At 39.3% G+C, this 22,331-nt stretch overlaps 1 protein-coding gene across 4 annotated transcripts in view; it reads right to left on the bottom strand.

Moving 5' to 3' along the window:
• shf (Src homology 2 domain containing F) overlaps positions 1-22,033 on the bottom strand; it is a 100,886-nt gene extending 78,853 nt beyond the window's left edge. For 2 of the 4 annotated variants that reach the window (XM_007568966.1, XM_007568968.1), the window contains exons 1-2: positions 21,205-22,031; positions 3,385-3,517 (exon numbers count right to left, since the gene is read on the bottom strand). In XM_007568966.1, the coding sequence (XP_007569028.1) occupies positions 3,385-3,517; positions 21,205-21,639 (568 nt within the window). In that variant the 5' untranslated portion in view covers positions 21,640-22,031. Of the gene's footprint in view, positions 1-3,384; positions 3,518-21,204 lie in introns of all 4 variants that reach the window. The other 2 variants (XM_007568967.2, XM_016680161.1) reach the window with 2 other exon arrangements.
• Between the last annotated feature and the right edge of the window lie 298 nt (positions 22,034-22,331).

Genomic DNA, 22,331 nt, shown 5'->3' with positions numbered 1-22,331 from the left:
GGTTTCTTAGTCAGGTTGTCTGCTAAGGTAGCCAGGGTGCTGTCAGATATGCTGCATGTTGTTTGCCAACCTTAACTTTAATAAAAGCTAATAAAAACGAGGGGTTGGCATCCTATTCCCAAAGCATGACTGTACACAGCAACCAGAAAATTGTCCTAACAGAAAGATTTGTCTTTCTGGTAATGGAGGGGAATGTGTTACAGGTTTCTTCCATTCAGCTGATAGCCAGTTTACAAGAAACTAGGTTACAGAGTAGAACATTATAGTGGGTTGGACACTATTACTTTTTAAAACCTCGGTTAAAGCCATTTTAAAAAGTTAAATGCTAGGGCTTCAGCAGAGGTGATCTTTGAAAATAATGTCTCTTTTCAGCATTCTTTGAACAGCATCTAAATACCAATACTTGGAGGAAAAGCATGGAGTAGAGTCACTGCTCCTCTGCATTGAAAGAGGTGAGAAACAGAGAAGTGGTTCAATTATTTGAAGTGTTTGAGGGTTTTTTTTCCCTAGCTTTTCCCACTAAGAGAGGATAAAAAATTCATTAGTGAGAGTATATGGCCCCTCTTGGCTGTGAATGTTTTGGCATCTCTCAAAATGAGCAGCAGAGTCACTGTGGAGAGGGACGTCTTTGCTTCCCGTCTGGACCTGTTATATCTGCAGCCCATTCTTGAATTTGTGGAATATTAAAACACGGGGTTGGATATACAGAAGTCATAAAATAAAAATATGAACATAACACAAAAAATAACTCAGTCAGTGTTGGTGAACATACAGTGAAACCAACATAGATCTTCAACCATATTGTGAATATATCCTAGATATATGCATGTGCCTCTAAGCAATGTATTTGATTTTGTCGCACCTAAACATGAAACCTAATGGCAGTCTGTGAAATCAGCCTTATTTAAAACGTATCTATGATTAACTGGGAACATGTTTTTATAGGAAGCACACCTCTGAGTTTTAGGATTTGAGAAAATTAGGAGTCTGTTTTATGAGCCAAGATGCATTTTTATGTCTAATAGGTGGTGTAAATCAATGTGTCAGTAGCTAAATTATTCAAAAGTTGCTTTTACAGCTATAAATAAAGACATTTGTGTTAGGCTGACATGCTGTAGGTTTGGTTCCATCTGAACCCATCTGTGCATGACAGAACTGAGAAAAGAGTAAGACTGCAAGCATGGAAGAAAATGTAGTTATTGGTAAATTTATAGGTTGTTATAAGTACTATTGTACTATTGTAAATACTATTGTAGCTGAGATGATGACAAATGAAATGAATGAGAACAAAAGCGATAGAATTTCACAGTTAGAAATGCAAGGCCCTTCTTCGAACTACAGTTCTGTCATTCTCTCCTTTTGGCCGGACTGGTACATTGTCAGACTGAGAGATGCAGCAATTACCTTACATGCCTATAGTCAGTATGTTGATGCATTGCTAGAGGCACCCGACCTTGAACAGTGGGAGAAAGTGAAAGTGACTGACCCTCATTATACTGGTCAGAAACCCTCAGGCAAGACACCCATAAATGCATCAGCAGGGCTAAATGGGGTAAATGGCATTGGTGGGAGAGTTTTGTGGAGAACTTTTGCTGTGAGTGTTTATGTCCATTTCATAAAAGCCGGGAAGGTAGCACTAAAAGAGCATATATTAAAGTTTTCCATTAAGCAGCGAACAATACAGGAATTACTAGAGCTATAATTCAGAAGGATAAAAGTCTTGTTTAATGGTCGTCAGTTGCACACCTGTGAGTTTTTTATTCGCTGGTAATTTCTTTGTAGGTGAAGATGATAAACTGCCCTCATATTTCCAACTATAACATTAATGTCCAATTTTATTTAGCCTTTACTTATCTGTTCTTTGAATCTCTTTTTTAGACTGAATCCAGATGGAACGTAAAACAATACAGTACCAGCTTTACAGAAAACAAAGTCCTACTAAAGGCATGCACTTGGCAAAAGAAAATATGTGTACCTGAGGTTTTTTAAAGACAGAAAAGGTTGAAGTCTTGAACTGATGAGTTAATCAGATCAAACAGAGAGCAACTGCCAGATAAGGAGTTTTCTCAACACATCAAAACATTCCAAGTTCAATTTATAAAGCTACAAAAACCGTGACGTGAGCCTAAGAGTTGATGGATACCACAAAAGCCTTGTTCAGACTACTTCTTTACAGCTTCCTCATTCTAAGAGCAGCAATAAATCCTGTTTTTGTACTTGTGCTGAGGCAGTGATTCGGCCAGAGGTCAAACCACTGAGACAGATGAAAACAGGAGATTGTCTGTAGGCCCATTAAAAAGAAAATTGCTGAGGATTGCCAATAGGTTTCTGTTTGCAGCAAATTCAGTAGTGTTATGGTAAAAGGTTACTGTTATATGTTATGACTATGTCAGGAAACACCCAAGCTTTGATATATTTGATATCTTGTGGTAAATTGCGACCAACCTAATGTCTGACATTCATGCCAGCATCTTTTGTAACATTCCTGACTGCTTATGAGAGGAAAACATCAGGTCCATTTTTGATTTGCTGCACATTTTTCTTCTCTTTCTGCATTTTCTTGTTCTTTGTCAGTGTCACACTCATTCACAGTGGGGAATGTGGTTTAGCTAAATTCTTACGTTAGCATAAAGCTATTGTTATCGAAGAAACGGAGACTTCCTGGAAATCTCAGCAAGTGCACACATTCCACTGATCAAATTAAAACAGGATGCATAAGTTAAACTCTTAAAGTTCCTGCCTTTGAAAATGTTCCAACATGGTTTGTGACACACAACTCCTTTCTGCACTGCTGCACCTGTCATGTAAAATGACATGGAGAAATCTGAGCTTTTGCATTAATTCACATGACCAATCCACTCTGAATAATAATCAGTTTTACACAAATAGTGCTGCAAAAAAGTATGAACCACTGATATTTAGCAGTCTGGAATCAGTTCCAATGCCACCAAAAATTTTGAGACTTTAGCAAATCACAGTAAGAACCAAGACCCACAAATGGACAAAACATGAAATAGTAGTGAACCTTCAAAGAGAGGTCAATATTACCAATATTACTCGGACTCAAACATGTGATCACAAAATAGCCCAGAACAACAATTTAAGCAAAAATGAAGGCTTTCGAGTGGCTTGAATAGAAGTTGAAATGGAGTGCCACTTTTTAATACTCAAAAACCACCCAATGCAAGTGATTTTTCTTTTTTTACATAAGGTGGTTTGAATAGCCTTTCTTTTTAATTGTTTGATGATCTGAAATGCAAAGACATTTGAAAGGGATATATCTTTTTCACTACAGGGCACAATACATAAAAAACCAGTAAGTAAGTAACAGAGAGCTGAGAGACCACAGAGCTCGAAATGGAAATAATCTAAGTCGAACTTTACCTGCCATCATCTTCTGGGCCTCATATGGCTCCATGTAACCATCGTTTTCAGTTGCAACTTTTTCAGTTGTGGTCTGAGCACCACCAGCCTGCTCTGCATCGAAAGGGTCGGCGTAGTCTTCGAGGATAATCAGCTGTGTGAGACAAAGAAAGAAGAAAAGTAAGATTAGGACAAGCGTCAGAGAGGGACAGCTCTGGCTCAAGACAGGAACTGGGGACATCCACTGAGACAAGCCAGGAAATAAAGGGAGAAATGCATAAATAATAGCGAACCTCTGTATGCCTCAGCACAAAGCCACAATGCCTCAGCTTATAGCCTCAAATCACGCTCTCCGCTACTGCTGGTCTGCCTAATTATACAATATCCCAGTGACAGGACTACATTTTATACGTGGAAGACAGAAGACCACAACTGCTCAACTTTCATAAGCGAAACACTATGGCAGATTTATGCCAAGCTTGCAGTGAGCCACAGCTAATTGCAGTCCTGCTCTTTTGCTGAGTTTTTGAGCAATGGATAGCAATTAAGTGGACGTCCTGAGACCCAGAAATACAGCTCAAAGCTTTGGGGAATGGAGTAGGACCATGACAATGGTGCCTTAGGGGGGCATTTGTTTTCTTGAGATGTCAGTTTCATTTGAGAGGAACAATATGCCATTTCAAAGTCATAGCTGTACCTTCTGTGGTCTTAGCCACTGGTTTTAATGAGGGCTAGCAGCAGTTTAGACATCTTAAAGAGAAACAAATGTTCTTTCGGTTCCAATCAAGACCAAACATGGAAAAATTTAAAATGCCAAAATTTTATTCAGTTTGAAAGCATGTAAAAAACTAAGGGTTAAAACCACTGTGCAAAATAAGAAAACAACAAAACAAGTGTGAGACAATAAAAATGACTGGCACTACACCCAATGACTCATGCATAACAGGAAGGGATTTGGTTTCATTACAAACAAGCTCCTCAGTCATCTGCTGGATGAGGCAGAGAAGGGAGGACTGGAGGAGGGCCGAGCGTTGTGCCCACCAAGCAGCTTCTCCACAAAGCCAGATTTTCTTAGAGACTATATCCAAAGTTGCAAAATAAAAAACACACTCCCAAACACCCAACCACCAGCCTGCATATGGAAGCCACCCAACTAAACCATGTCAATAAAGTTGTAACTGAGAAAGTCATTCCAAATTACAGACTTTGTAATGACTTTTAGCTAAAGACACATGTTGAAAAATTTCCAAGAGTTAAATGTCAGAAAGTTCACTGGGGGATATTCTATAAGCTGCTTAGTGACAAAGTAGTCCTGGCAGGTATGTTTCTGCACTGATCATCTCAACTATACACAGATTAAGCAATAACAACAGAGGAAGTTGGTACAGTGGATGTGTTCTTAGTAGCAACTGTGTGTTAAATCTGTTTCCCTCTCCATCTGTTCAGAGGGGAAAATAAAAATCACTTTTCTGCCACAGCATAGTTACGGGTTCCTAGAATGTTTTACTTCTTCTTATTCAGGGAAAAAAATCAAGTAAATTTTCTGCAATTGTTTTGATCTGCATAAAATAAACATATTTTACTCACAAGTTTGATTAAAATCCAGTCGGTCATATAAGGAAAATCTTCACAGCCCAAGAAAACCGAGTAATTATGCATTTCTGGCACACTTGTCCTTTGATCCAGCAGCTTATTGCAAGAAACCTCAACCAATAATAATCATATCCTGTTATATCTAATCAAATATGGCAGTAATGATTTCAAAGATAAAGAGAAATGGACACTCGCTGTCAGATCTTGATTTTTACATCCCCTAAGCAATGCTTTACCATAAAATTATTCATTATAAGAGAAGTGAACTAACAATTTAGCTGCCAACTAAAATAATAAAATTTTAGCTTGATCAATAAGGCTTGCTGACCGATGGATTGGTCAGAAAATTGAATGTCTGATAGCTTTGTTTAGACATGTCTACAGTTTATAAAGGATAATCTGAGATAGAACCAGACTTTCAGCAGATAGCAGGAAGGCTAAAAAAGTAAAGCAAAGTTATTCTCTTTTTCTATTTGAGCTCTCAGCTTCCATCTGTCATGGAAAATGCAGGAATAGCAACACAGTTGAGGTTAGGAATTATAATCTCCAGACACTTTTTTTGAGGTGCATACAATTTCTCCCAGAAGAGGGAGCATGGATCTAGGAATGACATCACATATGAGTTGAGTGCATTCAAACTGCAAGTCATTACACAACTGGGATATCCTAACATTGTAGTGCTAATTCCAAGAAGCAAACAATAAACAATCAGGATTAGAAGCAGAGGATGGGCAGAGCTATGTGCTGCTGGTTTGATAGTGGTTCACACTTGCAACTTTCAGTATATTTTATAAGGATGAAAGCCATACTGGATAATGAACTCAAAATGTCTGACATTCCCAGTCAGAATTTTGACGCCAGGAATGAGACTGGATGCTAAAGACATATGAAAATGCGAATACAATAGTTTTTCATACTATTAAAAACCTACTCCTACTACTACTACTACAGTGACTGTTTTCTCAAACAAGAAACCCGATGTCAACTCTACTTAAAGGTAAATAATGACCATCCATAGCTAGAAAAATATATTTTGAATGCCATTTTTATATCTTCTTGCATTATGACTCTTAAAGACATCAGATTTCCAATATGGATTTTTGCCCAAAGTCAAAGTTTTACAAAAGTTCAAAAAATTATATTTGATGAATCTCTGGAGTGAACACATTGGAATAATTAAGTATTTAAGCATTTATTTATACAATGCCTTAAAAAAGAAAATAGAACCAGTACACACAAAGAGCTAATTGAAAGAAACTGCCTTTTAAAGCTTAACATAGTTCACAGCCCTCAAATAAAGTAGCTCAAGACTATTTTTCACAATTGTGACCTAAAAAAGTCTTGCTTTTATTGATTTACACTGGCAGATTTCCCTGTGTGTAATTCATATCATCAGATCTTGTTGAATATTTTCCCATATTAATCTTTAACAGCGCTCATTCCTTGAACTCAGCCACCTTACTGTACCTTCGTCGCGGACCAGTGAATGTTTTGGTCATGCTTCAGGAAATAATGGAAATAACTTATTGAGTTATGCACTCCAAAAGCATGACATCATCGTTTTGCCTTTCCTGTTGACATAATCTAGGAAACATCCAGGGCGAGTGATGAAAACTCCTGATAGCAGTACGCCAACAGATTCAATGCAGTCGAAGACAAAAGTACTACACAAAATTAACATTCGAAACACACACTGCACCTTTCTTTTGTTTCTTTGGTTTGCATTGCAGCAGTTTATCTTTAAAAAACTAAAAAAAGACACATACCCCTTTGAGTCCATACAAATTATCCTTTCTAAAACAACTAAAGTGTTATGGGTCTGGTTATAGAAAAACAGAACAAGCAAAAGTCGTTTGTGATTGCTATAAACTTCTAAAAATACTGAAGTAGATGTTGAATCATGTTAAAATCATGCAATATTTAATCAGTCACTTTTCAGTGCCAATCAGAGTTGATTTCAGTGATATGAGCATCTTTAATTTATATTTTTTGTGGCACAAACATGCATGTAAGCGATTTTTAAAAACAAAAGTGGTCTCTGTTAGTCCTGGATTTAAATCCTGAAGATTTTAGGTAAAACTCTACTGAGGCACTACCATCACCTGCAGCCCCGTCCGTAAAGGAGGCGCTTAATATTTCTAAATTGTTCCAATGACTCCTTCCTGTCCCACCACAGTGATGACTCCTCAACAGAAGGAGAAGTATTGGCTTGTGAGGAGAGGGGTGTTAGAGAACGGCAGCAGTGCCTGGGGGAACACCATCTGCCTTGTGGTATGCCAGGGTGTGTCAGGACTGCAGCCAAGCCACACTTGTCATGAAAGTAAAATTCTACCCGTCAGCACTGTGCTGCCTCCATATATCAGACCTTTGCTGAGCTGTGATGTAAGTCCACATGAATCTCATAAAGACACCTGACAGGCTTAGGGCATATCCCTGTGGCAGCTGGGTCCTTAGCTAGTCCGCAAGATGAAGAGAGAAAGGGCCCACTTAATTACTGGATTTGGTAGCTCAGATCCTGGCTGACTTTGACTTATACCTGCCGTGGCTCAGGCAGCTCACAAAGCAAGCAGTGAGAAAAAAAAAGACTTCTTGAAAAGCACTGCGGCTCCCTGACCTCAAATCGGTGGGAACAGAGGGAAGAGCATTAACAAAGGAGGGAGACTGTGGCAGGCACCTGCCACTTTGGCTCAGTGTTCGGATGACACAAGAGCTTCTAGGATTACACTTTTATTCAGTGCAGGTCCTCCATTAGAAGCGGTGAAAATGTGAGCACCAGTTCTCTTGCTGCACCCTTAATGCATAATGGGTTCAGAGAGCTCATCAAATAATCAAGGACAAAAAGAATAAAAGTTTCATAAACCACATTAGATGAAATTTGAGTACAGAGATTGAATTTTTTTATTTTTTATTGTTTTATTTTTTTTTGTGGTTTTTAAACAGAAAGTGGTCTGCTGCTTCTTGAGTAACATATCCAGTGTGGTCAAATTAACCACAATAATCAATAAAAAAAAGTATGCTTATGATTTTACTCCAAACCCAGCAAACCAAAACTCTACTAAACAACAGGGAAAATTAACAGTATAGAGCTTTTCTTTTGATAGATAAATGCAATCAGATCATGGTCTCAATGTCATGACTAGTCCTGTAAGTATTGGCTGCATCAGGGGCTAGTCAAGGTTGAAAACCCTCTGAGACTGCTGCCAGAAAAGTCAGCAGGCTGTAGAAAGAGAAGGGAGGGAAAGAAAAAGGACTGACGTGTGTGATTTATGCCTCACGCCACAAGGGATTTTAGTCACTGATAACCTAATACACCTCAGTGCTTAGCAGCTCAATTGCATTATGGCATTTCAAAAGCTTTTTTTGTTGTTGCTATTGCTCTTTTGTTCTTCGGTGTGACACAAAAGAAAAGCATGCCTCCATTGTGAGGAAAGACAGCCATTGCAGAGGAGATAGGAAGGGAGGGGAGAGGAGACAATGGGTAAGGAGATGCTATTTTTTTCAGCAGAACACAGTCGCAGAACAGACTGACATGTATGAAGTATGTTTACGCCTGTTGGGTTGAGGGACAAAAGTCGAATGTGCCTCATTGATGGCTCCTCTATTCTCTGCTTGTCGGGATGAATGCAGTGTGTGCAGTCATGCTGAGATAACTTTGCCATTTTCTTAAAATAACATACTGGCAAGAAACACACCCTCGAGGCACTTTATTTAAGATGAGAATGCTCAAAGCTTCTATGTTGACATAACACTGTTTCCAACACTAAGATGGCTTCATGTTTGTAAGAAGCAAGCACAAATCTGGTTACAATTCATTCAGGACCCCTTGTGAGGACTGAGCCCTGCTGGCTTCTGCATCTCCCACACAGATTAGGCAGATGGAAAACTGGCTTTGCCTCTTGGGGAGAGGCAATGCAGGAGTGCATTTCCCACAATACAGCTTTGACATTAATGAAACTTTATTGAAATGTTTTCCTGCGAAACACAGTTGCCACGAGAGCATTCCGGGCTCTCTGGGAGAAGCAAAGAGTGATGTGGCTCCTGTAAAGGCCTACTTAGGAGTCTGGAGAGGTAACTAATCAAATTAATATATATGCTGTAGAGGCGTTGCTTTGCAGTGCATCGAAAGCCACTGGTGAGGACCACAGCAGGGATAAACTGTCTACAGTCCTCTGCAAAAGTATCCATTGCCCTTCCACTTTTTCACATTACAAATTACAACTTCAGTGTGTTTGATTTGGAATTTCAGTTGTAAACCAGCAAAAAGTAGCACATAATTAAGTACAATGAAAATGACAAAACATTTCAAACATTTTTTTTTATAAAAATATGAAGACTGCAGAATATCTTTGTATTTAGCACCTTTAATCTGCTACGCCTAAATTAAATCCAGTGCAACCAGCCACCCTTATAAGTCCTATAATGACTAAATAGAGTCAACCTCTACAAGTAATTTGATCCAGATGTTCTGTGAAAGCCTGAGAAGTTTATTAGAGAACATTAGAGAACAAACAGCATTGCAAACAAAAAAGGCAACAACAGCAGCAGACAAGCTAGGGATACATTTATGAAGAAATTTAACAAGGTTATGTTATAATCCGAGCTTTTAATATTTCAGAAGTCACCATTCAATCCATCATGTGAAGATGGAAACAGTATGGTGCAACTGTTTCTCTGTTAACTCAACACTGCATAAAAAAAAAAAAATAAAAAAAAAAATGATAATTTTATATGAACCGGACTAAAGACTTCTCCACACCTTAAGTAATTTAAGTAACACTGAAAAAGTCTTTTCACACATCAATGTGCTCTACCATCAGTTTTGCACATGTTCCCCACTGAGACATCTGCACTGCGGGTATCACCTTATTTACTGCATCCCTGTCTCCTTTTAGGACTCACGCCACATAAAATGCTGGTTCTTCTAATCTCTGCCCTTTTCCAGATGAAGCAGCACTCACAAGCCACCAGAGTGAACCAGGTTCTTTAGAGTGTTTCGGCTCATGTTGATCACAGTTGGCACGGGAATACTTCAAGATGCCATGATAACTACTGATACAAATCCCTATAGTGTAGTCTGTTTGTGTGTGTATGCAGAAATTAGTCTACTGAGAAATAAAGGAGTGGAAGCATGCTACACTACTATAAGTACAACCACTGTGCAATTTAAACCAATTAAGCAGCCTTTAGTTCCACGTGGTGCTGCTAAGTCAATATACACTTCTAAAAACATGTAAATGTAATTATTGACAGAATAAAATGGCTTGTGTTAGTTGTGAGTACTCAGTGTTTCGATCAGTTCAAATTAAGACTCGTGAACCCGCACGCCGCTGAAGCCTTCCAGAAACTCAGGAAGTTAAGGGAGGCTTTCAGAAGGTTAAAAATAGCAGCTGCCTGTCATTTTCTATTGTTAGTATGACAGCTGTCTTCCCTCTTCTGTTCTTATTATGAAATCATTTCTGCAGCACATTTTCCCAGGTAAACTGGTGTAGATAAAGTACGCAGTCCATTACATGTTCTCACTAAAATCAACTTTGTCTGACAGGCAAAGTTAAATCCACTGTACGAAGTGATTTGAGTGTATGCAGTGCTTAGACTTTCGTTTTTAACCAGTTCTTTGATAACAGGTTGGACATTTGCTGTGTAATTTGAGTGTTAAAGCATTATTTACAGGTTTAAACATGTTAAAAAACAATTCAGAATTGACCAGAGTTTCCCATCTACTAATGGTTTCATGATTCTTTGTTAGAAAACTTTTACCAACTAATCTCTGTACAAATTAACTTTAAATCAGTAAATGTCATTGTCTCATCATTTCATAAGCCAGAAGAAAAGTCTGTCTTCCCCATAATTTCCCCAGGAGAAATGTCACAGTCTCACAAGATGCAATCATACTTTAAATTAGACCCAACAAAACAAATATTGAGATGTACCAATAAGGCGTTTCCATGCAAACGCAGATTTATGTTTTTCTTCAAAGTCTGATTCTCTGATATACAATGTTGACAGAATCAGAATATTTTTCCTAATGACTGGAACAAAAAAAATGCAGCAGGTTATTTATTCATTGCACTGTAAGTTTAATTAGACGGTGCAATAGAATTAACATATATGTTATTCATAGAATGGACAATTTAAAATTCAGAATAACTCCAACCATTATGTGGTCCATAAACCTATCAAAGGGTTGAGAACTGAAAATTTTTTTTATGAAGTTTTTAGTTTTATAAAAATATAGGGGAACAATTTCTTGCATCAAGACTGATAATCTAATAGATAATCTAAATCCTTTATGTTCTGTTATTAGTCAAAGAACTTGCAGGGCTTTTTTATTGTTATTTATTTTAATGTTTAATTACTGGAAGAAAACTAGGTTTATTTACATGCATGAGTCAGTATGCGTTTTGTTAAGATTGGTGATCTTGTAGAAATAATCTATAAAGAAATATGAAATCAATGCCAACTAGGAAATTCCTGACAAATGCATTTATTGTTTTCAGATGAAATACAGAAAAAAAAATCACACCACAAATAAAACTATACCCAGGGTACTTGAGCAAAGTCAGAAAATGTCAAATTTTTATCAACAGAGTGCCTCAAACAAACAGTCAGCTAAGCTACACTCCCCTCTCCTTTACTTCTAGCAAAAATATGCAGTATGTAACTTTGGCTTTCACACTTTTAAAAACGCTAAATGTGCACCCTCCCTCTTGATAAATTCCTATTCTGCCTGCTCACATCTCCTGAAGAACGAATGCATCTTTTGTTAAAGCACCCAAGGCAGCGAAGCACAAAAAGCACCTCAACTTGTCCTAGCGGACCTCATTCATGGGAACGAAATCCGCATTGCCACTTAAGACCTCCAGTGGAGAGAAAAGAGGAGCCCATGGGTTGCACACTATGAAGGTCCTCTTAATATGCGACAGATATTCAAGATTAAGTACTTGACGACACGCTTGGCAAAATCCAATTTCCTTTCTCTGTCCCCGTCCCAGTGTGATAGATTTATTGGCAGTGTTTTCTACATACAGTTAGTGGTGCGACTCAAGAGTTGAAAATAATTCAGGTGTCACGGTGGAATGTTGGAATTTTATAAAATATAGTAATCCTCTTTACGTGTGCACAAGTGATTTGTTCTTACTGTTACTGCACCAATTTCAGTCTTCACTTTGGTCAAAGTCATGATAAAAATATGTTATTTTATATATATATATATATTTAGGAAAACTGGGGTAGACTAAAAAAGAAAAAGAATCAAAACTGCATGATGACACACAGCAATCAAAAATATTCACACCCATACCTAACTTAAAAAGACATTGCCGTGATGGGACAATATTTTTAAATTCTTTGTGCCAAATTCTGACCCTACCATCTGAAATCAAGACTCATTCAACCAGGCAACAATTTTCCAGTTCAATTTTGTCCAAATTTACTGAGCCAGTGCCAAATTATAGCTGCTGTGTCCTGTTCTTAGCTGAGAGGAGTGGCACCAGGTGTGATGTTCTGCTTCTGAAGTCCATTTATTTCAACATTTGGTATTTGTCCATTCAAAAATGCCATCCTGCATTTTGAGTTTAATTTAATTACTTTTTTTTAATCACTCTGAAAATAGCCTACCCATTTTTCTCTGATATCAACAAGATATTTTCATCTACACAATTGCAGTTCACTGAACAACTTTTCTTTTTCAGTCTATTCTGTAGAAACCCAAGAAATGGTTGTGTGTGAAATCCCCTGCAGATCATCAGTTTCTGTGCACAAACCACCCTGTCTGGCACCATCCCATCAACCATGTTCAAAGTCACTTAAGTTTCCTTTCTTCCTCATTCTGATTCTGGCTTGTGAGGTTCAACAATTCATCTTTACTACATCTAGACAGCTGAAGGCTCTCACTGGTTGCTGTGAATTAATTGGCTAATTGTTCACAGTTTGTGTTACAAGCATAACTAGTAAAATGACCATTGAAAGTCTTTGGATCACAATCGAAGCAAATGAAACATTATTATCGACTCCCCAAAGGCTTAATTAAATTTAACTTTAGACCATAAGAGATGTCAGAAAACTTTAGAATGTAATAAATGTATATATCTTAATACAGCCTGGTACAAACCAGCTTCTTGTGCTATGCTTTGCTTTGTACAGAAGGTCTGGACCCCCGGCTATTGAGAAAAAATTGCTTTCTTGAGCCGTGGACTCTGTCAAAGTTTCACATTTTATCCAATGGCTAATGCGATGAAGCTTACCAGAAATTGTGTGTGTTGTAAAGAACCATCCTCCACTGCAAAGAGAGAAGTGCCGAGCCGATCGAGATGACTGTTAATGTTAATTCAATATTTGGAAGCATGGTAAACACAATGTCAATGGCTTCTTTCATTTCCACCGCTGCCACTGCTAAAACTACAGGCAGACAGCAAAGATAAAACGGCCCAGAAAATTGACATCATCATTCAGACTTTCTCCTTCTGTTCGCTGATTGGACCGGTTGAAATTTTCTTGGAGAACTCCACTTCAATGGGAGAAAGCCCAGATGTAGCAGTGAAGGGAGATGACAATCGAGGAGAATTGCATAAGAAGGCAATCACCAGGCTAAACAATACTTAGTGTTGTAAACAAATACTATGTTATGCATTTTCGGAGTTGATTTTATCCTTCACTCAACTCACGAGAAAGGAATCCAAAGCCTGTTGCTACTTGGAAAAAAAAAAAAAAAAAAAAAAACAAAACTTTCATTGATAAATCCTTACCATCTTTGGAAGGGATAAATATTTTTGACTCCAAGTATGGACTGTTGACATGCAATTCACTCCCATTTGATTCTTACATAACAGTGTACCACCACAAACAACACAACCGTTTATCTTCCATAACAGAAAAACTGACAAGATTAGGATAGCAGAACTGCATGAAACAATGTGGTGAGGTCCACTGGGAGCAAAGCTTTGATTTTGGTCTCTCTTCACAGAGGAGGGAGGAAAAGAAGCCACAGTTTGTCCGTAAACAAAGCTGGAGGTTTTGTGATGCTATTCGAGGACGGCTGTGACTCTGAAGCCTTGGATAACCTCTCTGCCAACGATCCAGTGGGATCGCTGCACGTTGCGAACGCCGAAAATGTGCAAGAACAGGGTGGAGCCCCACAGGGCTGCCATTGCTACGTGGCTGACCACTCACCTCTCTGGACAGAATAACAAAAGTTGAGTGAAGATACAGAAAGTACTATGATGGACAAGTTCTCGGAGTGCCGCCAACTGTAACTGTTTCTTACAGCCGGACACGTCAAGTCAAAACAGCCGGGAGAATTAACGTTGCTTTTATTTCAGCATTCAAGCATCAACCTGAAAATCCGGCCTACACAAAGGGGCAAGCACAGACTTGTCAAGCTAAAGAAGGGAATGTCACCAAGCTGTAAACACTTCCTGTCAGGAAAGGAGCACTTCCTTAATCCTAGAGATACCAAATAATACCAAACAAGACAGTGGTTTGCAAGCTCTTCCCATATCAGCATAATCCGATAACATAAGACAATAAAATCTTAAAGAATTATGATGTGTGGGGAAAAAAGCACAGAGAGGGGATTAATAATTTGTTATTCACTTCCACTCATTTCCAGTTAATCTCAGTCCTGCTGTGAAGCCCAGAAGGTGGTTGACTTCTCTGTGGGCATTCAGATCACAGGTCAGAACTCTCTGAACACAGAAGTCTGACCACCTCCTACAGTGTGTCACAAAAACAATGACCTGTAGTTAATCAGAAGGCGAATAGCAAACCAGCCACTATCTGCATGACCTCAACATCATAGCGTCTTCTGATGTAAACAGACCCATTCATTTACAACTCAGTGAGTTTAGATTTTTTTTATTTTTTTTTGCAAAAAGAAGCTTTAAGCTTCTTGCAGATCTGTTCCTTGGGTCTCATATGGCAGGCAAGCGTATGCATTTCTCTTTAATCTGTGGGAGACGATCTGCCTGCAGACCAGGGCTCCCTCGTTCTACACTCAGCTGCACACACTGTCATTAAACAAAACAGAGCCATGTGTCTACAACTCCCCAGCGGCCAGAGCTGCAGCACAAGTCTGAGGGCTAATTGTGACCTGGTGGAGTCATGTGACTGATGTTCAGGCCCAAAGTTAGAAAAAGAAAATTGAGCAACACAAACACAAGCAGACTCCACTGGGACTCTTTAAACTGGAAAGAAGGCTTGCAGATGGAGAGAGGAAAGAAAATAAGCAAACAATAGCTAAAGGCCATCTTTTCCCAGAGCTGTAACTTTGCTCCACTTGAGGTGGTTGGTAGTAAAATCTAAACCATGACTTGTTATTATCCTCATTTACTGCATAGGATTACACTGCCAAGATGCTAATGTAATAGGATACCAAAATGTCATCTTAGTAAAAAGAATCAGTTCTGCCATGTATCCTTTCCATTGACAGAACTTGTCAATCTGTAAGTAAGAAGCTGCCTGGTTGAGCTTTATCATTTCCTTTATTTCAGAACTCCCTTCATGTTCAAGTAAGGAATGCATAGAAATGCTCTTTTGTCAATAAACACAAAGCAAAAGAAGGACTTTGAACACATGATATGCTTGTCATGAAAACTAATCAAGATTAATTTCAAAGAGTTTCTTAGAATCAGGATAGCTCAGGAAATACTCTGCATTCTTTAATGACTCAAGAGTCAAGATGTAAATTAATACTTCATTTCATGACAACAATAACACTGTCTAAATGGGACAACACTGAGGTAAGGTAGCCATAGCAACCCACACTTACTCTCACAACTGATAATTAATCAAATAATTACTTTCTTGCTTAAAGATGTGAGTCTCATGCTGATTATGAAAAACAACAGCTGCAAGGTCCAAAAACGCAAACAACAGCTTTCACACAAATCTGTTGATTACTTGAACCTCGGCTTAAAGCTGTCAAAGCATTGGAAATTACTTAAAAACATGACTTTTCCACTTCAGCTGTTGCTATACATTTCCACAGGGTTTTACTTAATCAGTTTTGCCTAATTCAACATGCTTTGATTGCTGTTGAAACTGTTTGGGAAAATGAAGGAGGGTTGTGATGAGCCGTAACCCAATTCAGCCTGTTATTAATCTGACCAGTCAAATAAAATTTTCGTGACTTGCAAAAATGTATTTCCAGCCCCTCAACTTTTCCACATTTTTTTCACGTTACAACCTAAAACTTAAAGACATTTTATTAAGATTCCAATTGATAGACAAACACAAAATTGATGATGGATCATCTGATATACCACTAAAGGCTTACCTTCCACGAGAACAATGGTGGAAGGTTGTTCTGGTGGAAGAATAAGGAAGTTGTTCTTCCAGAACAACAATGCAATGGGTTAGAGAGAAACATCCTAGAGTTAGAATGGCGCAGTCAATGTCTATACCCGAATCCAAATGACAATCTGTGACAAAACTTAAAACAAATGTTCACCGGCTCTCAATCTGCTCCTGCAGAACCTGAAGTATTGTGTGTAGACGCAAAAAGCTGGTGGAGACATACTACAAAAACCTTACATCTGTATTTGCAGGGGAAGGTGGTTACAACGACTTCTTGACTCCAGCGGTGCTGAATGTGCACGTCATACTTTCCAGGCTATTATATCCAATTTCCTTCCACTCTACTATTATGCGCTACTTTGCATTGGCCCATCATACAAAATCCAAGTAAAACGTTGAAGTTTGTGGTTGCAACAAGACAAAACATGAAAAGGTTCAATGGTTTGAATGCTGTATCTAGGTGAATGAATCTCAAAGAGTCTGATGTTTTGAGCTGTTGCGTAGTTTTGTGAAGAGAAGGACTTTCACAGAGCCAGGTAATATTGACGTTTGTGCTGGATGCGTCTCCTGTCTGTGGAGAAGATAAGTATGTGAACGGCCAGTGGGATGCACTCATAAAAATCCACTGGTGTCTCGAGTAACAAGGCTGAAAAGCAGAGCAAAGGCTTTCGGGATGAGAGGAAATGATGCTGAGCAGTTTAGCCAAGCTCAGAAGGCAGTGGAATCTGTCAAGCATGCTCAGTCTGCTCCTGGTAATTGGAAGTTGGTGGATGGTACATTTGGTAGTAAACTACTTCATATTCTGGTGCACTCAAAGTGATCAATACTTTTTATATTTGCTTATTCATCTGAAAAAATCTTCCGTGGCTACATAAAACTACAGATAATCCAAGTAATATTTGAATGTACATTTTTATGTTGAGGAAAAATATCCATCAAAGACATCTGTATATTTTGCAACTGAGTAATAACAATGTTTAAACCTTTCCAATTGAAGAGCTTCTCTTCAGACATATTGCATCCATATTGATTGGGCTGCAGAATCGATTTTCTGAGCACGCAATAAGCAAAATATATATATAAATATATATTACACATTTTCTAAAACATGGATGCTAAAACTCAATCCAACTGAGAAGTTTTGTTTTTGCCTCTGTAGTGATGATAAATGCAACACAATATACAGTAATTAGTTATTGTTTGACCCAAGACTTACTTTTTGTCTTGTAGACACAATTTTAACAGGCATTACTATCTGGTGCATAATAATCATCATAATCGCCCCTCAGAGAGTCGGGTCCAACACGTTTCCACATAGATAAATCTACAAGCTGGTAGAGCTGTGAGCGTTGGAGGCTGCCAAACACAAGTTTCCCAGGTGAACAAACAGATAGCAACGATAGCGTGAGGTGTTTCATGGGGAAGCAGCAGCCTGTCAGTCAGCTTCACCCGACTGCCTGTTTACACATTTGTCGAACAGAGCCCGTCATCACTTTGGGGCGTCCTTGAGAGGAGTTAGTTTAGCGCTGAGTGGAGCGATGAGCTGGGAGATGAGGCCTTTAATTAGTTTCCAGGCAGGATGATAATTGATCATCTCTCTCAGCTAACTCTACCATGAAGGGCTCAGCGTAATTAAAAACAAAACAAATCACAATTTCCTGTAAACTCTAAACTGTGAGCGAAGGCAATGTGCATCAAAGTTTTACAGAGAAAGGAAAGCGAGAACAGGAATCATAAAAATCTAAAAACCAAGAAAATAATCAGATCTTAGTGTTTGAGCTTAGTTCTTTACCTAGCTTTTCTTTCTTCTGGAGTCTGCTGAATAGAAATGGACTCAGAAAATTCCCTTGATGCTGCTATTGGCACTTCAGGCATTAGGTAAGCAGTGATATAATTAGCATTCATGAGTCAAGTAATTAAAACATCAATGCAACCGAGCAGTGCTGTTAAGACACTCGTGCTCTCTGCTCAGTCAGAAGTCAGTGTTAAACCTTTTCAGTCAGAAGATGGACAGGTGCATTTATGAGCAGGCACGCGTGGCTGTTTGTGAGAAGCTGTGCCAGAATCCATCTAGAAATAACCAGAGATGCACCAAACTAAAAGCCAAAGGTCACTGATGTGAAAACATAATCAGATTTTTTCCATTAATTGATCCATATTATTAAAACTAGAAAATTCCTCCATTTTTTATTTATGTACTGCAAACTCCAGCAACAATAAAGTTGAATTTGCAGCTCAGACCTTGGAGAAAAAAAGAAATCGATATTGGCACAGAGACAACTAATCAGTGCATCCCTAAAATTAACAAATGCTGAAAAAGGCACAATGAAGAGTACTTTAACATTAGGCAGAAAGGGAACACTAAATATTTTCAGCCCTTTAACGCCAATCTGAAGAATTAGAGGACAGGAAAAAAAACACGGCAAACAGCTCATCCTCCTACATAGATTGTTGGAACATGTGTATAGGAAGGAGTATGATCCTTTATTCTCATGCTTTTAATTTATTGTCACCTGAAGAGTTTATCTAGCATACATTTAAAAACAATTACCTTCACTAGCAGAGTGGAAGAAAAAACATTCAGCTCCCACACAACCTAATCCACAAAAAACTTAAGGTTGTGCAGCTATGAAGGAACACAGATTTATCTAGTATCTGTATTTCACCCGAGTTTCCACCCTGAATCATGAAAAATAAACATAAACCATACCACCAAAGTACTTACAAACATACTCAGACACACATTTAAAATGATATGACAGCCTGTCTCGATACATAGACTTTATGCAACTATCCTACCGTTTTTAAGCTCAACATATCTGCGAAAGTTGTCCCCAATTTTAAAGGAATATTTGACCATTTCTATAGGAAAACATGTTTGAGGTCAGTCACTGATGATAGACAAAATGTGTCTCTCAGGCTTTGCTCTTAGTTTATGTTTGCACAGCAGACCAATGTCCAATGTTTTGGTCCATATCACAACTGTCTAAACAAACCAATGCCAATTTTTCACTGGAACTGTGTGAAAACATAGAACAAGGTATAATGTCTCCTCCACCAAACTTTAAACATGACACAATGCAATCAAACAAATACATTTGAACCCGACTCATCTATTTGATTATCACTATATCATATCATCACTTATTTAGAATCCAATGGCAGCATGCAGCTGCATCCAACACTCTGCTTTGCACTAGGCAATGTAAGGTGATTCATTCTATAAAGATTTCTACATGATCCTTGAGGAAATCTAAAGACCAAACAAGGTTTAGAAATCTGGAGCTACTGAATCAGCATATGATTCCAACAACATACACAAATTCACTGATTTTAGAGTTACAGTTGTTGGCAACAGTAGGTACATGAATTCGATAACTTAAAGGGGTGGTTTATATATTTTGCCAATAGTTTTGTAATAAGGTATATTGATCTGCAACGGCACCATATTCATCCAACCTTCCTTTTCTCCACACACACCCAAAACCCACCAGCTGTCAGTACTGGTTTAGCTTGGCCATAACATCATGACATCAAGCTCTTACTATTCCATCAACTGCCTGTCAGTGTCAGCCATGTGCGCTCATGATGAGAGACACATTCGAAGTGCTAACGCATCAGAATCCCTGACTTCAGAAAGCGCTGGTTAACATGAGACAACCATCATCTCTTTCATCGGCCTGAGCAGGTGAAGTGAAAAATAAAAGTATGTTTTGGATAACATTTTACTATGTTAAAATTAAACCTGTGCATGTTGAAATTGAAAAGTAAAACCAGTTGGGTGGCAGTGTCTGAAAACAAAATGTTATGACTGACTGGATGATTCCTTTAGGCTTTCATTTGCATTATAGGTTTGCAACCTATAATTCCTCGCTTTTATCACAATGTGTCATCAAACCACTGTTGGGGAAGTAAAAATCTCAGTCTTCCTTAATACAACATCCTTACGACAGCCTGCAGACATTGTGAAATATAAATAAAAGCACTGAACGAAAACCAACTGCAAAGTTGCCACATGTCACAAGACAGGTGCAAAAGCAAAACAAACACAGAGGAGTAAGTAACATGAAGGTGAAAGCGAGGGGGACCACGAAACATTTCAGCACTCAGTCGTGACTGAAGCATGATCTGAGGGCTGCCGGGTGTGCATATTCACAGGGATGTGCTTTCATCTCCGCTGATAAGCAATACAAACACAGAAAAGCATTCCTCAGATGGATCACTCTCAGTAATTCAGCAAATCGTGAAGCTCGCTGACGCCAAACATCTCTGCAGCCTTCAAGACTTGAACCCAGAACATGGATTCCTGGGAATCCAGAGATGACAGCTGTGCTCCAAGGCATAGCCGGCATATCTTCCCCCTGTTTCCACCTTGCTGAGGGCATGTTTGAATCGTTTGTGAGGGGTTTGGTGAAGGGTTTGAGGTGCTTCAAAGCACCATGCACATAAAGAGGATCAAACTAAAGTCATATAACCCAACATTTACAAACTCTTCCCAAAGCAGAAGAGATCATCTTGGTGAACACTAAGGTGGACTGACCCGGACTGAAATTTGGGGGATTTAGATGCAGTTGTGATGTTTTCAATTTGTTCAGTTTCAAAACATAGAGAAATGCAGCTTTTTTTTCTCTCTCGCATCAAATGTGTAGCTGTAGAGTTGTGTAATATATGACAGCACTCCCTGCAGGGCAGGTTGGATATTAGACCGGGGCTGATGGCGCAACTCATGCTGCTGTGTGGCTGTGATAACAAGTTCTGCCAGTTGTAATTTCTAACAGGAGTTGGGCAAGTGCCTCTAAAACACACCACGTTTTCTTTTTAATAAAGAGCCGTTTTATGAAAACCATAGCCTACGTTGGACAGAGAAAATAAGACTTGCATTATTTTTTCTAACTAGATCAACAAAAAAGGTAAAATATTAATAATAAAAAGTTGCTAAAACCAAACTTCCCCCACCTTTTCCTTGTTGTCTTGTTCCAAAGGAGGTGAAGAAGTAGGAGACTTAACGCTCCCCACAGCTACGGCTTGGGTGACTGTGACACCCCCGCCTGGAGCTGGGCTGCTCTTTTCGATAGTTTCCACCTTAATAAGTCGGTGCTTCGGTGACACAAATTTGTTTTCCGACGGGACCACAGTGTTCAAGCTCGAACCGAAAGAAATATTTCCACCCGGAGTGTATGGGTCTTCGAAGTCCAAGTCCTTTTGTAGTCTGTAAGCAGTGAGGATGTCCGGCTGAGCTGGACTCGGAAAAGTAGCCCCGGTGCCAGTTTGCTGGAAGCCAGGCGCTCCGGGCACACCGGTGTGACAGTGTCTGTAGTCCGGTTTTGGTGGCGCCGGAGGGGGTGCTTTGGTAGTTTTGAATCCTAGGTGCTCCTTGAACCACTTGGCCATACTGCCAGTTCATCGCTCTGAAGTCAATGAATGTAGTTTCAGCTTCACCGTTTCCGCCAGCGCAGCCCGAATAAAGTAGGGGGTCCTCGGGTCACGCGCGGCCAGCCGACCAGGTTCAGAGCGTGTCGCAGGTCTCGTGGCGGACCGAGGAAAGAGTGCGCGGGCGCCACCGGGACTTTTCTGATCTGCCCCGCCGCAACTCTGTCACTGTCACACTCGCACACAGCCACGCATACACACGCACACGCACGCAGCTGTTGCCCTGACCGCTCGGCTCCGAACCACGTCAGTTTTCCCAGACTACGCAACACGGGAGCGCTTGTGCAAGAGGAACACACGTCTCACACAACCTGTCCTCCTCTCCACCATACCTGAGAACACTCACTGCCACCTACTGGACTTTGGAAACTGCGCTTGCTCGCTGTGGACCTTAAACAGTCACAGCAGCATGCACAGATTTATCAGCTGAAACCTCATTTTACCACTTGCTCCCTTAACAATACCTTCTGAAAGAGTTGGGCGTCCCGAATGCTTTTGTGAAGTGAGAACAAACCAAGGAGGAACAACTTTCTAGTCTTTAACAGTAAATATTTTTTTCAGAGACACTTGGAATTAAAGATAATTTAAATTTCCTTTGGGATCATTGAAGTATTTCTGAATTTGAATTAAATTGCATTGAATAAGGAGCTGTA

This window comes from Poecilia formosa, unplaced genomic scaffold, assembly GCF_000485575.1.
Source record: "Poecilia formosa unplaced genomic scaffold, Poecilia_formosa-5.1.2 Scaffold234, whole genome shotgun sequence".
In the NCBI taxonomy this organism is placed as follows: domain Eukaryota; kingdom Metazoa; phylum Chordata; class Actinopteri; order Cyprinodontiformes; family Poeciliidae; genus Poecilia; species Poecilia formosa.
The sequence above is the reverse complement of the archived record's forward strand: the minus strand, read 5'-3'. Positions and strand labels throughout refer to the sequence as shown.